At 47.1% G+C, this 13,527-nt stretch overlaps 1 protein-coding gene across 2 annotated transcripts; it reads left to right on the top strand.

Annotated features, from left to right (window-relative positions):
* The first annotated feature begins 6,774 nt into the window (after positions 1–6,774).
* On the top strand, positions 6,775–9,683 carry LOC100428708 (protein FRG2-like-2). Of its 2 annotated transcripts, none has more exons than XM_015129012.3 (4): positions 6,775–7,000; positions 7,261–7,338; positions 7,567–7,644; positions 7,969–9,683. In XM_015129012.3, the coding sequence occupies exons 1-4, from the start codon at positions 6,826–6,828 to the stop codon at positions 8,433–8,435; spliced, it is 798 nt and encodes a 265-aa protein (XP_014984498.3). In that variant the 5' UTR covers positions 6,775–6,825; the 3' UTR covers positions 8,436–9,683. The 2 variants fall into 2 exon arrangements, with proteins under 2 accessions (XP_014984498.3, XP_028704006.2); XM_028848173.2 differs by having other exon boundaries at positions 7,258–7,338; positions 7,969–9,667.
* The last annotated feature ends 3,844 nt before the right edge of the window (positions 9,684–13,527 follow it).

A 13,527-nucleotide genomic window follows, 5' to 3' on the forward strand; every position in this document is an offset into this window, starting at 1 on the left:
GGCCGGAGAAGCCCCGGAGGGGGGACGGGGTGGACGGAGGTGGAGGGGGGAGGGGGTGGGCGGAGGGGGAGGGGGGAGGGGGTGGGCGGAGGGGGAGGGGGGAGGGGGTGGGCGGAGGGGGAGGGGGTGGGCGGAGGGGGAGGGGGTGGGCGGACGGGGAGGGGGGCGGGGAGCGGGCTTCGGGAGCTGGCTCTCTCCGCCTCTCCAGGAATTCTGCGGGGACTGGAAGCTGCTCTTAGGCCTCGCACGCGTCTTCAGCAGGGAGAAGGATGGAGTGGAGTGTGGGCCTGAACCTCCATGAGAGTCTTGAGCTTTCCGGGCCCTCTCTCCGGGAAGGAGGCCGTGCCCGTGGATGTCGCGGTTGCCGTGATAGTCTCACACACGCAGGTGTGTGGATCGCGTTCACTTCCACGCAGAACACCAGAGCGAAACCCAGGAGCAAAGCCGCATCCCGGGCCTCATGGCCTGAGGATGGATTCCTGCATCCTGCAACATGGGGGGAGTCTCCACTGTGGCTGCTCTGGAAACTGGCAAGGAGAGTGACAACACGGTGCTGGCCTTCCTCGCTTCCCTGGAAGTTTCTGGGTCCCTGCAGAGCTCGGGAATCAGTCAACATTGTCACGTTTATTTGTTTCCAGTTCCTGGACGTTTTCTTAATTTCCTTTCAAATACATTAGGCATTCTGTGAATTCCTGTAACTTTTTGGTGATTTTAATTGTCTGCATTAAATGTTTAAAGTAAATTATTTTTCTGAAAAGCAGAAATATCCATAGTTGCATATATGATTGAAATATTTTACACAGATTTTCTATGGCATCTATCACCACCTCATGCAAAATTCCAAGTTTTTTCATTTGAAACACCCTTCCCATCAATAGACCATATTGTAATAATTTGTTGTACGTGATTACTTTTATACCATTAGAAAATTAATTATATATTATGTACATATTTTTGAAATACTGCAATGCAATAAATAGTATATGGTCAGAAGTATTGTTTTCTCTAACATAAACCTAATATGAGTAAAATTATTTACCTGAATTCAGATCTTTTGGCTTCAATTGCCATTCTGTCTCATTAGCACTTCCCCAATCCATAAAAGATATCAGTTGTATTTTTTAATTTATTATTTATTGAAATGGGTTATTTTACGTTATAATGTTTTTATGGCAATTTAGAACATTTTCAATAAATATAGTGATCTTGAGGCCCTGGCCTCTTGTTTCTGTTTTACCACGTGAGACGCGTACTCCTCTTTCACCGTGAGTGATTGTGAGCTCCCCAGACCTTCCCGGAAGCAGACACAGGTGCTGTGCTTCCTGTAGAACTTGCAGAACCATGAGCCAGTCAGACTCTTTTCTTATAAATTACCCAGTCGCAAGTTTTCTAAATAGCAATGCAAGAATAGCTTAATACAGCATATGAAAAGAAAGCAATTCATATATTTATCAGTTTGAGTCTCCAGACCTCTGCCAAGCTTCAACTCAAAGAGCAGGAAGTGAGCAACCCCCATCTACTGCTCCTGCTCATGGGAGAATTTTCAGTTTATCTTAAAACATTTCAGGTCAAAAGCCCCGTGTTTTATGCAAAAGAAGGAAGGTGTCTAAAAGAATGGGTCTGTATTTATTTTTATTTCTGAGACAAGGTCCCTTTCCCTGTCATTCTGGCTGGGGTGCAGTGGCTCACTGCAGCTTTGACATTTTGGGCTCCAGCTATTCTCCCACCTCAGCCTCCCAAGTAGCTGGGACCACAGGGGCACCCTACCACAACCGGCTAATATTTGTATTTTTGGCAGAGATGAGGTTTTGTAATGTTGAGCAGGTTGGTCTTGAACTCCTGAGCTCAAGTGATCCTCCAGTCTCTGCCTTTCAAAGTGCTGGAATTACAGGTGTGAGCCACCACACTGGGCAGATGGGTCTTAACTGATTTTAATCAGGGTACCTGAGCATGGAAGACATGCCCTCAATTTTTTTCCTAATACCGTATTTGACAGTTTTATAACTATGATTTTTTTATTCCTGTAATTCATAAGGATATGATAGTAAAAGACCTTGAAAACCTTTGGGGAAAAAAGTGCTATATTGTGCTTGAAACCACCTTTTACTCTGAAAGCAAGTGCCATCCAGATACATCTGTGGAGAAGATATTTTCTTCTGCTGCATTTTAGCCAAACAGCCAAGTGTGTCTTGAAGTTGTTTTTTGATTTTTAACAGGACAAGTGTGTTTTCTAAGACCCCAAACTCAGGAGTGGCCATGGGGAAAATCACCATTGCTCACATGGAAAGCATGCACAGCAAATGCATTTCTCACCCCGAACCAGGAGTTGTTCCCCCTGGGTGCACATGGGAATCAACAGGGGGCTTTTAAAGTTACCTAAACTCAAAAGGCAATAGATAAATGAATGCAGAATCCCTGCAGTGGGACCTGGGCCACAGTGCTGTTTAAAGCTCTCTGGGTGACTATCGGGAACAACCAAGCCCCCAAAAGGCTGCTTTAAATCAGCTTCTTCCGGTGAACTAGTGGCAAATGGTTTCCCGAAATGAATGGTTTAAATCAGCCTCCTCCGGTGAGCTAGTGGCAAATGGTTTCCTGAAATGAATGGGAAGATTTGCTGCTGGGTTATGGTCTTCTGATCGTACCTGTATTACCTAATTTTCTTTGCAGAACTGGCCTCTGCTACACATTTTATTCCTGATTCAGTCCAGTTCTACTCATACCAAATGCATAGTGTACGCTAGGTGACCTTGCATTGCTGAACCCAGGGGAGAGGACTTTGCTGAATAATAATTGCATCCTAAAAAAACTCAAAATACTGGACTCAAATGATTCTCCTGCCTTGGCTTCCCAAAGAGCTGTGACTGTAGGCATGAGCCACCATGCTTGGCCTATACCCTAAAACATTAAAACCATCCTACTTACTAAATTGATGTAAACATGGGAAGACCTAGGTCACCAAAGTGTTAGGACATAAGTAAATACCTTGGAATATTAACATCCACCTGATGATGCCCTGAGTAAACACGTCCTACTTTAAAACAATACAAAACAATGCTATTATTCTGAAATATGAAGTTAAAATTTTGTGCAAATAGGTAATATTTAAATTTTTATATATGTATAACATTCATGCAGAAAGACATATACAAAGAAATCACGTAAAGTTCAATCAGTTATTACAAAGTGAACACACGTGTGTAACCTAGAAATAGAACCAGCTTCACTGATGCCCTGGCAACCACTTTCTCTCTTTTCGTTCCCCCAAAGTCTCTAAGATCTTAAGGGCTAACATTGTAGATCAACTTTGTTTTCTCACACGTTTTATCAGAGAAAATTTAAAACATATACAAAATAAAAGAAACAGTACAATACGCCTGTTACCCAGGCTCATCAATACCTAATAATATGCCAATTTTGTGTTATCTATACTTCAACTCATTTCTCACACAGAGAAATTGAAGGTAAAATCTTGGCTGAGCACAATGGCTTATGCCTGTGTAATCTCATTACTTTGGAATGACGAGGCAGGAGGATCATTTGAGGTCAGGAGTTTGAGAGCAGCCTGGGCAGCATAGTGAGACCACAACTTCATTTCAATTTTTTTTTAAATTAATCAGGTGCGGTGGTGCATGCCTGGAGTTCCAGCTACTTGGGATGTTGACATAGCAGGATCCCTTGATTCTGGGAGTTTGAGGCTACAGTGAGTTGTGATTGTGCCACTGCACATCAGCCTGGGTGACAGAGTGACTCTGTCTCAAAATCAATAAATAAAGCTTCTATCTTAACTAGCTTTTTACACATAAACACATCCATATAAACAATCCCTCTTTTAACAGTAGAAGTACCAAATTAAAAATCATTAACGTGAACCCATTTTTAACTCAGACTTTACCTTTTAATAAGTTTTTTTTTTTTTTTTTTTTTTTTTGAGGTAAGATATGCACTCATTGGAAGGTCTAATCTTGGCTGGGCACGGTGGCTCAGGTTTGTAACTTCATCACTTTGGGAGCCAGAGCTCAGGAGTTTGAGACCAGCCTAGGCAACATAACGAGAACTCACTGGGGCAAGATATGAGACCTCATCTCTACAACAATTTTCTAAAAGTTAGTTGGGCACAGTGGCGCACACTTGTCATCACAGCTATTTGGGAGGCTGACTTAGGAAGATCACTGGAGTCTGGGAGGTCAAGGCTGTAGTGAGCTGTGATTGCACCGCTGCACTCCATCCAGAGGGACGAGTGAGGCTCTGTCAAAAAAAGGTACAATCTTAACTGTACATTTTTGACTCATCAACACATCCATATAAACAATCCCTCTCTTAAAAATAAAAGTATCCAATTTAACAGATATTAATATTCATGGGAATTACCTAGACATTTTTTGTTTGTTTTGGTTTGGATTTTTATTGAAAGGACACACCTAGAAATGTTATTTAAAATTTAGATTTTGATAAAAATAAGCCTGAGTTTTTTATTTTTTTAAGATGAAGTTTTGCTGTGTCACCCAGCTGGAGTACAGTGGCATGATCTCGGCTCACCAAAACCTCTGCCTCCCGAGTTCAAGTGATCCTCCTGCCTCCTGAGTAGCTGGGATTACAGGCATGAGCCACTACATTAAGCCAATTTTTTTTTTTTTTTTTTTTAGTACAGATGGGGTTTCCTTATGTTGGGTAGGCTGCCCTCGAACTCCTGACCTAAGGTGATCCACCCGCCTTGGCCTCGCAAAGCGCTGGGATTACAGGTGTGAGCCACCGTGCCCAGCCAGGCCTGAGTTTTGCCTGAGCATTTCTCTTTCTAAGAAAGTACAGCATATGGCTGTTACAAGGTCTCTTTTATCTAAAATAGAATTTAATAAATAAAAATTTAAAAAATTTACCTGAGATTAAAGGACAAATCAAAACATGTGTGTAATGTGTTGTCTGTAGAAGTATAGTTTAACAATGACACAAATTATTAATAACCAATAAATGTTATAATAATTTATTAACTAAAATGAACAAAATTCTTATTATGATATCTATGAAAATACTTTCTTAGAGTAAAATATTCTCATATCTTGAGACGGCACTGGTTAAAAACAGCAAAGATTTGCAAGTTGATGTCTTATCAAGTACTTACTTATCAAGTAAGTAGCAGATCCCTCTTCACATCTTTACAGAGTTATCCAAAAAGCAGTAATTTACACAAGAGCAGACAATTTTCCTAGCTTTCTGTTGAGTTTATATGTTAATGTTGTTATAGAATTTAACTCAATTTTCTTATAAAATTACCTGACCAAATTTTATATGATATTATGATATCATAATATATCAAAATTTATTTAGATGTCAAATAAATTTTATATATCATAATATTATACAATATAATGATATTATAAGTTCCATTTACACTCAGATAATTTCACTAGGCAGTGTCTGTCAACCACTAATATCTTTTTTGGTTCCACTACTTGCACAGATAGCACAGCTGGGAAAACACAGGCTCACCCAACACAGTCTCTTCCCTGCTTCTTTCTCCTCCTCAGGGAATCAGCTCATCAGTCAATCAAGTCATCTGGGCCTGGAGGCTGAGTACTCCCTAACACAGAGTGTCTCATTCCTGCATGCTTTCCTCAGCAGACGGGGAGAGAAGAAGGAAAACTTCTTGTTGGCTGAACAGGTTTCTCCTTCCTGCCGCTTCTTAGAGCCTCAACAGGAAGTTTCTTGCTGTAGTTCTACTGGGGGCCTAGACACAGTTAGGGAGAGACTTTTTCAGGATCCTGTCATAGTGACAAGAAAACAAAGAACCGGGAGCATGTCCCAGCAAGTGTTTCAGCCAGGAAACACTTGCTGGGACATGAACTAACCCTTCTGCAGTCTGAGGGCTCTGACCAGCAGAGACAGACTCTGCTGTAGTAGGAAGGGATGAGGCCGCTGTTCTGAACCTAGAGCTCCACCACACCTTGTTCTGTCTCACTGAGGCAATTTTGAGAGGCTGCCCTGGAATATGTCTTGATGGTGGATGTTGAGAAACAATGTGGGCTTTGATGGGATTCGGGTGGTGTCTGCTGTGTGAAGACAGGAGCTGAATGTTCAGAATCAGGGCTGTTTTTCTTGTGATCTGTTGGGTTACCTGTTTGGAATCAAGTCCATTTTTACTAGGGAGGCTGAATAAATTCCACAGAACACAGTGGTGCTCCCAGGATGACTGAGGCAGGGTGAGAAAGGGGAAATGTTTTTCCACCTAGACTTTTTGCTACCTCAGGAATCAAGGGCTGATTAGGTTAGCACTGGCTCTAATCTAATCAATTCAATTTTATTGCATTTGATCTAATTATCTTCCCCATTTTTAAGGTAGGATGGGCCATTTCATTTGGTATTTATTTTTTCTTTGCATTTTTATTTCATCATATATGTGTGGATCTAACACAATCAACCATAATTTGACATTTGTTGTTTCCAAGCATTTAAGAAATTATAATATCTATGTATACAATGTTAACACTATGTATAATAAATTCTCTTTCTGTGCAAAATATAACTGAGACAGAAATCGGAAGACATGATTCCCCGATCTTCTTCTGATCCCTGTGCTCCCGGTTCTTTGTTTTCTCGTCACTATGACAGGATCCTGAAAAAGTCTCTCCTTAACTTGGTCTAGGCCCCCAGTAGAACTACAGCAAGAAACTTCTTTTTGAGGCTCTAAGAAGCGGCAGGAAGGAGAAACCTGTTCAGCCAATAAGAGTCAGCCACGCCCAGCCGAGGGACGTATAAAGGCAGGTCCAGCGGAATAACCCGCAGTCCGCCTTTGGACGTGAAAGAGCGGCCTACTTTCACTTGAGCGTCAACATGGGAAAGGGAAATGAAGACCCGGATCTCCACTGCTCCTCCATGCAGCACCCCACTGACCAGCCCCCTTCCCCACAGATCTTTACAGAAAGGGGCCCAGATGAGAAGAAACCATTCAAAGGAAAAGGCAAGACGGCCTCCTCCCATTCCCGTGAGAAGCACATACAAAGGCAAGGTAAGGCCTTGGGCTGCTGCCATGGAGGCTGGAAGGAGAGTTGGAATCAGGGATACTGAGCCATGTGTCTTTAGTAGGGTTTTATTTTGAGATTTGGGGATGGGAAATGGCTTGGTGCCCTCAGGGGACTTTGAGAAATGTGTTCCTCGTGATGCTGGCAGAACTTCACATGAAAGACTGATCCGCAAAAACTCATCAGAGATAGACTATGGGACTCTGCCTAGGGAGAGGTGAGTCACCTAAACTTCCTTTTGCAGCAGGATTGGAGCCCAATCCAAACAAGGAGGAGAATTCTGAGGAAACCAACCTCAAGGCTGGGAACAGCACTGCTGGATCCGGTAAGATTTGACTCTTTCCAGGCAAGAAGGGACAGGGCAGCAACACTGGCTCCCCTGGCCAGAAAACCGGGAGCTCCTTGGCAGCCAGGGCGGTGCAGATCCTGGACACTGGAGAACAGAAGAGGTTGGGGTTTGGTGGGAACCTGAGCTCCTGTGTGTCCAGGATGGACTAGGAATTTCAGGGTGTTCAGTTGGAGGCACTTTCTCAAACTCTCATTGTATTCACAGAACCAGAGTCCAGCTCATACCGGGAAAACTGCAGGAAAAGAAAAATCAGTTCCAAGGACAGCTGCCAAGACAGAGCAGGTAGAATCTTGGTGTTTTTTGTTGGTGGTGGTAGTGGTGGGTTTTTTTGTTTTTGGTTTGCCCCAAAAGGTAAATAATCAGGAAACTTTTATACGAGGCTTGAGAGGAAAGGGAGTTACTTACTGACAAGTACATTTTTGAGAGCTTAGCACTCTGAGAATATTTGGGGACTCACAAGGGGTTCAACCTCACTTCATTCCAGTGCTGAGATGGTCAGGAAGGAGTGGGAGAGACAAGTGGGGTTCACCTGGGTGCACAGGGGGTTCTGGAAATGAGGGTCTGTGGGGACTGCTCTGGCGAGTCTCTCACATGCTTTCTTTGCAGGGAACTGTCCAGAAGAAGAGTGCAGCTTGCCGCTGAAAAAAAAATCAAGATCCTCCACTGCTGTGCACAACAGTGAAATCCAGGAGACTTGTGATGGCCACCATGGGGGACATTCCAGGGCTCGCACTGGGCGCAGCCAGCGGCACACGTCTCGGGCCCTAGGAGTCCAAACACCGTCACTTCGAAAAAGCTTGGTGACCTCTGTGCGAGCTATGTCGGAGGCTATTTATCAAGACCTAGCCCAGGTGTGGGCACAGCAGATCCGTTCTCCACTGACCTGGGAGCAGCTCACACTGCTCACTCAGCTCTGGGGGCCTCTGTGTGCCCAGGTGCAGACCTTGTATTCCATGTCCACCCAGGCAGCTTATGTCTTCCCTGCTGAGGGCTGGCTTGTCCCAGCCACACTGCCTGGTCCTGGGGATTCAGCCCTGGATAGAGAAGCCCATCCCTGGGCAGGAGATAACTGAGCCTGTCAGTGGATCAGATGAGGCTGAGCTGGGAGCACCCTGACCCTATTCAGCAGAGGATGCATCTCTGGGAATGAGAACAAGGACCTGTTACTTCTCAGATTCTTCCAGATGACCAGCAGTGACAATTTTGGATGCACTGTGTTAATAAATGACAGAACTTGAAGAAGTCATAGGAAAGAAACTTGAGTGGCATACTCAGAATTGTGAGCCTTCCATTTTGCAGAGCACTAAGGCTACAGACAAATTTTATATTTCATGTTAGACATTTGATGCCTTTCGGATGTCTGATGACAGTCGTGCATTTCTGTATAATCAGAAAAATATTAGAATGTAATCATGTGAATTTGCGTATTTTAGATTGTAGAAAAGTAAATATAAAATTATATGCTTTTTTTTTTTTTTTTTTTTTGAGACAGTCTTGCTATGTTACCCAGGCTGGAGTGCAGTGGCACAATCCTAGCTCACTGCAACCTCCGTTTCCTGGGTTCAAACAATTCTCATGCCTCAGCCTCCCAAGTAGCTGGGACTACAGGCAGGTACCACCATGCCTGGCTGAGTTTTTTTCTTGTTTTGTTAGTAGAGACAGAGTTTTGTCACATTGACCAGGTTGGCCTCGAACTCAAGTGATCCTCCAGCCTCCGCCTCCCAGTGTGCTGGGATTACAGGCATGAGCCGCCTTACCAAGAAATTGCTTCTCTTTTAATTCAGAAAAGGTTATAGGCTCTCACTCTTCCAGCGTGAACCCATGGAGTACTAATATCCACAAACCATTAATAGCACTCCCTGTGGGAAAATGTCTATACATTTTTACAGTTTGATATAAGTATAGTAAAATTAATATGCAAGCTATTTACTTTTAATATTTCTACATAAAATTTAAGTCAAGATCTATTAAATGGTAAATGATTGTACTTATTTATTCACCTGCCTCATGTTTTATTTCTTTTTAAATATCCTAAATTTAAATTTTATTGTATTTTATACATTTCAATTGATCGTACTGTATTGCAGGATATGGAGATTTCATCACATACTACAGCACAGTGTATTTTGTTATATTTGACATACATTCTGGTATTTTGTACTGAGATCATACAATCTTTCATTATCTAGGAGTATTAATTACTTGTTTGGTTGCTTTATAATTTTCATTTTATGTAATAATGAAATAAACGTTAATGTTGTTTGGAATTTTAAATTTCTTTCATATATAATTTGTATCTAATAAAGATGTGAAAAAGAGAATGTCTTATCTTCACTTCTGCGTCATCCTAACCCTGACCTCCCCGCAGCCCACAGCTCTTGTCATAGTCCGGGGACAGTGTTCCGTTACTACAGGAAATGGGGCCAGTTCAATCGGAATACATAGATAGCAATTGGAGATGTTGAGATTTTATCCTCCACCACTGCGATAGAAAAGAACCACAGTCATGTGAGTCACACAATTTTCGGGTTGACACTGCTTACGAGTTATGCTTACACTATGCTGTAGAATAACTCTGACATAAAATTATGTATATTAAATAAATGCACATACATAAATAACGTGTCTAAATAACAATGTACATATCTTAATGAAAATGAACTTTATTGCTAAAAAAGTTAACACACAGATACATACAATGGGATCATAAAATGTTGAAGAATAGAGATGGGGAGAGGAACACAGACATAGAGAAAGGGAGGAACGGAGCTAGAAAAAGACAGATGAACAGAGGGACATTGGAAAGGAGAAAGTGGGGAGAGGGGGAGGAAGGGAGGTAGGGAGTGGGGAGGGAGGAAGGGAAGGACAGAGGGAGAAAGGGAGGCAGAGACAGAGAGAGGAAGGCAGAGAGAAAAGCACTCTTCTGCCTCCAGGACCAACAGGACCTTGCACTCCGGGAAAATGTTGGGTGCCCGGTGCGGGCTAAGGGCTCGGCCCACAGCTGCGTCGGCCTGCGGGGCGCTCACCGGGCCCCCGGATCCCCAGTCTGGGTCACTTCATCCCGGAGCAATTCAGACGAATTCCATCTCCCAAGGAATGAGCGAATTGCCCAGAGAGCAATGAGCCGAGACTCAGGTGATTGTCCGTTTTTCATCCACATGGTTCACAGATGACAGAGCCCCACGTTGAGCTTGCAACAGAGCGCGAGGCGGAGAGTCCCATCCGCACAGGAGTCGCACTCAGGCCGATGAAGCGTGGTTTCGGGTTCCACGTTCCTTTGCCCTCTGCAAGGGGGCCTGTTGGTCACGTGTCTCTGGCCCCCGAAAGAGAGATCGTGTTGACTGTTTCCCGAGCTCTGTGGGGACCCAGAAACCTGCAGGGAAGCGTGGAAAAGCAGCGCCGTGTCTTCGCTCTCCTTTCCAGTTTCCAAACAGGCCACAGTGGAGACTCCCCTTGTCGCAGGAAACAGGAATCCGTCGTCAGACCGTGATGCTCCGCACGTTTCTTTTCTCTGTGGTTTCGCTCTCGTTTTCTACATGACAATGAACGAGATCCACACACCTGCGTGTGTGAGACTATCACGGCAACGGCGACACCCACAGGCATTGCCGCCTTCACGGAGAGGGCCTGGAAAACTCAAGACTGTCATGGAGGTTCAGTTCCACGCTCCACCCTTCAGGGTGGTTTCTCCCTGAAAACGTGTGCGAGTCAAGACAGCGGCTTCCAGTTTCTATAGAATCACTGGAGAACCCCAGAGAGCCAGCCCCGAAGCCCCTTTCCCCTCCAGTCTGGCCCTGCACCCACCCACCCCACAAGGCCCTGGTCCCTGTGGTTTTCTGCTTCTGAGACTTTTCGGCTACCCCGGGACCCTGGGCCCGGAGCTCACGCATATTCATGAAGGGTGAAGCTGGTGGGTCTTTCCCAGGGCCTCTGGCTGGGCCGGCCTCCTGGCTGGACCTGCCTGCAGCGCAGAGGCCAACTGAGGCTCACCGGAGCTGGCCGGCCTCTCTCTGCCCATGTCTGTCCGTGAAATTCCGGCCAGGTGCTCCCGCGATGCTCTCCCCACATCTTCCGACAGCCCTTTCCCGGCGGAAGCCCGAGGAACAGGACGGCGAAGGAGACTCATTTGTAACCTGAAGGAAAAGATGCCCTGCCAGCGTGCTTTGAGCGGAACCCGTACGCGAACTGGGAGAGACTTGCCTTTTGGGGTCCAGGATTCAGATTTCCTGTCAGAATCGAAGGTCCAGGCATCCAGGCCAGGGTAGCAGGGACCCGCGCACGCAGGCGGCCTGTGCAACGCGACCCCGGCGGGCGCCACCCTCCTCCCTCCTTGGTCACCTTCACCCACACCAGGGCATGGGGGACAGGGGGGTTTCGTGAGCCAGGCAGCAAGGGTCGCCCCTCTGCTGCAGCCCAGCCAGACTTCTGCCCCAAGCCCAGAAGGAATCTGCCCCGGCACTTGGGGATTTTGGGTTTGCTGCCCTGGCTCCTTCGGAAGTGGCGCTGTCCCACCCTCAGACACCTGAGTGACCTCTGCACCCGAACAGATGGCAGGGAGACCAGGACCCGCAGTACAGGTGCGTGCTCAGTGGGACAGCCTGGGCCCGCTCAGGCTGAGTCACGGGGCCAAGGTGTGCTTGCGCCGCACACGTCCCACATGAGTCCATATTGGGGCTGGGGCCAGGGTCCCCAGGTCGCCAGGGCGGAGTGGGAACCCCGAAGCCGAGGCACATCTACCTGCGCAGCTCGTGCCCCCGAGGCCTCTGCGTGGCAGAAGCAGATGCAAGCCATCCAGGTGCCCTCCCAACCGCTCCAGCGTTCATCTGCGCTCACATCCACCCTGTTATATGAGCTCCTGTCGACCCCAGAATTTCAGGAAAAGGCATAACCTTTCCTAGCAACGGAGCCACTGGGGGAGCTGAAGGACTTGGAAGAGCCCGCTTTTCTGGAACCACTCCTCTGCCAGGAAGAATACCTGGCTCTGCTGAAGGAGCTTTAGGACGCGGGGTTGGGACGGGGTGGGGGCAGGGCAGTGGCCCCTCTTTCGCGATGAACCTCTGGCTCGGTTTGGAGAGGCGTCTCTTCCCTTCCAGCTGACATGTCTAGGATCCCTGAGATCCAGGTCCGGCGAGAGACTCCACACAGACGAGGGCTGTCATTCTTTCCTGAGCATCCCGGGGATCCCGGAGCCCGCTCAGGTACCCAGAGATGGGCTGTCTACTGCACATGCGCGGGTCCTGCAGGCAGCCGGTTAGGGTTTGGGACCAGCCCAGGCAGAGCTCTCATCCCTTCCCCCCCGCCCCGCCCCCACTCCGCATTCCTCAGTGGGGTGGGCGGAGACCTCCACCCTGGGAAATACCAGCCCGGGCAGCGGCCAGGCGTGCCCTCCTTTCCGCGGCTCGACTCCTCTACCTCTCCACACCACCGTCACTTGGCCACCCGTGCCCCGCCAGCCTCCTCGGCATCACGTGGAGCACCCGGCAACCAAATGTAGACCCCCGAGAACACGCGCAAACCGTGGTTCTGCCCTTTCCAGGTGGGAGGAAAGTCAAGCAGAGATGGGGAAAGGAACTGAGACAAAGTGGGAGGGAGGGACAGAGGGAGGAAACGACGGATGGATGGAGGGACCTTGGAAGGGATGGAGGGATAGAGGGAGGGAGCGGGGGAGGGAGGAAAGGAGGGATGGACAGAGGGACCGATGGACAGAGGGATAAAAGGAGTAAGAAATAGAGAAAGGAAGGCAGAGAGAAAAGCGGTCTTCTGCCTCCAGGACCAGCAGGACCTCGCACTCCAGCAAAATGTTGGGTGCCCAGTGCGGGCTAAGGGCTCAGCCCACAGACGCGTCCGCCTGTGGGGCGCTCACCAGCCCTCCGGATCGCCAGCCTGGGTTACTTCATCCTGGAGCAATTCAGAATTCCGTCTCCCAAGGAATGAGCAAATTGCTCAGAGAGCATTTTCATCCGCATGATTCACAGATGACATAGCCCCACGTTGAGCCTGCAACAGAGCGAGAGGCGGATAGTCGGGTCCACACAGGAGTCACTCTCAGGCCGACTGAAGCGTGGTTCCGGGTTCCACGTTCCTTTGCCCTCTACAAGGGGGCCTGTTGCTCAGGTGTCTCTGGCCCCCGAAAGAGAGACCATGTTGACTGTTTCCCGAGCTCTG

The sequence above is a fragment of the Macaca mulatta genome, chromosome 5 (genome assembly GCF_049350105.2).
Source record: "Macaca mulatta isolate MMU2019108-1 chromosome 5, T2T-MMU8v2.0, whole genome shotgun sequence".
Taxonomy (NCBI): domain Eukaryota; kingdom Metazoa; phylum Chordata; class Mammalia; order Primates; family Cercopithecidae; genus Macaca; species Macaca mulatta.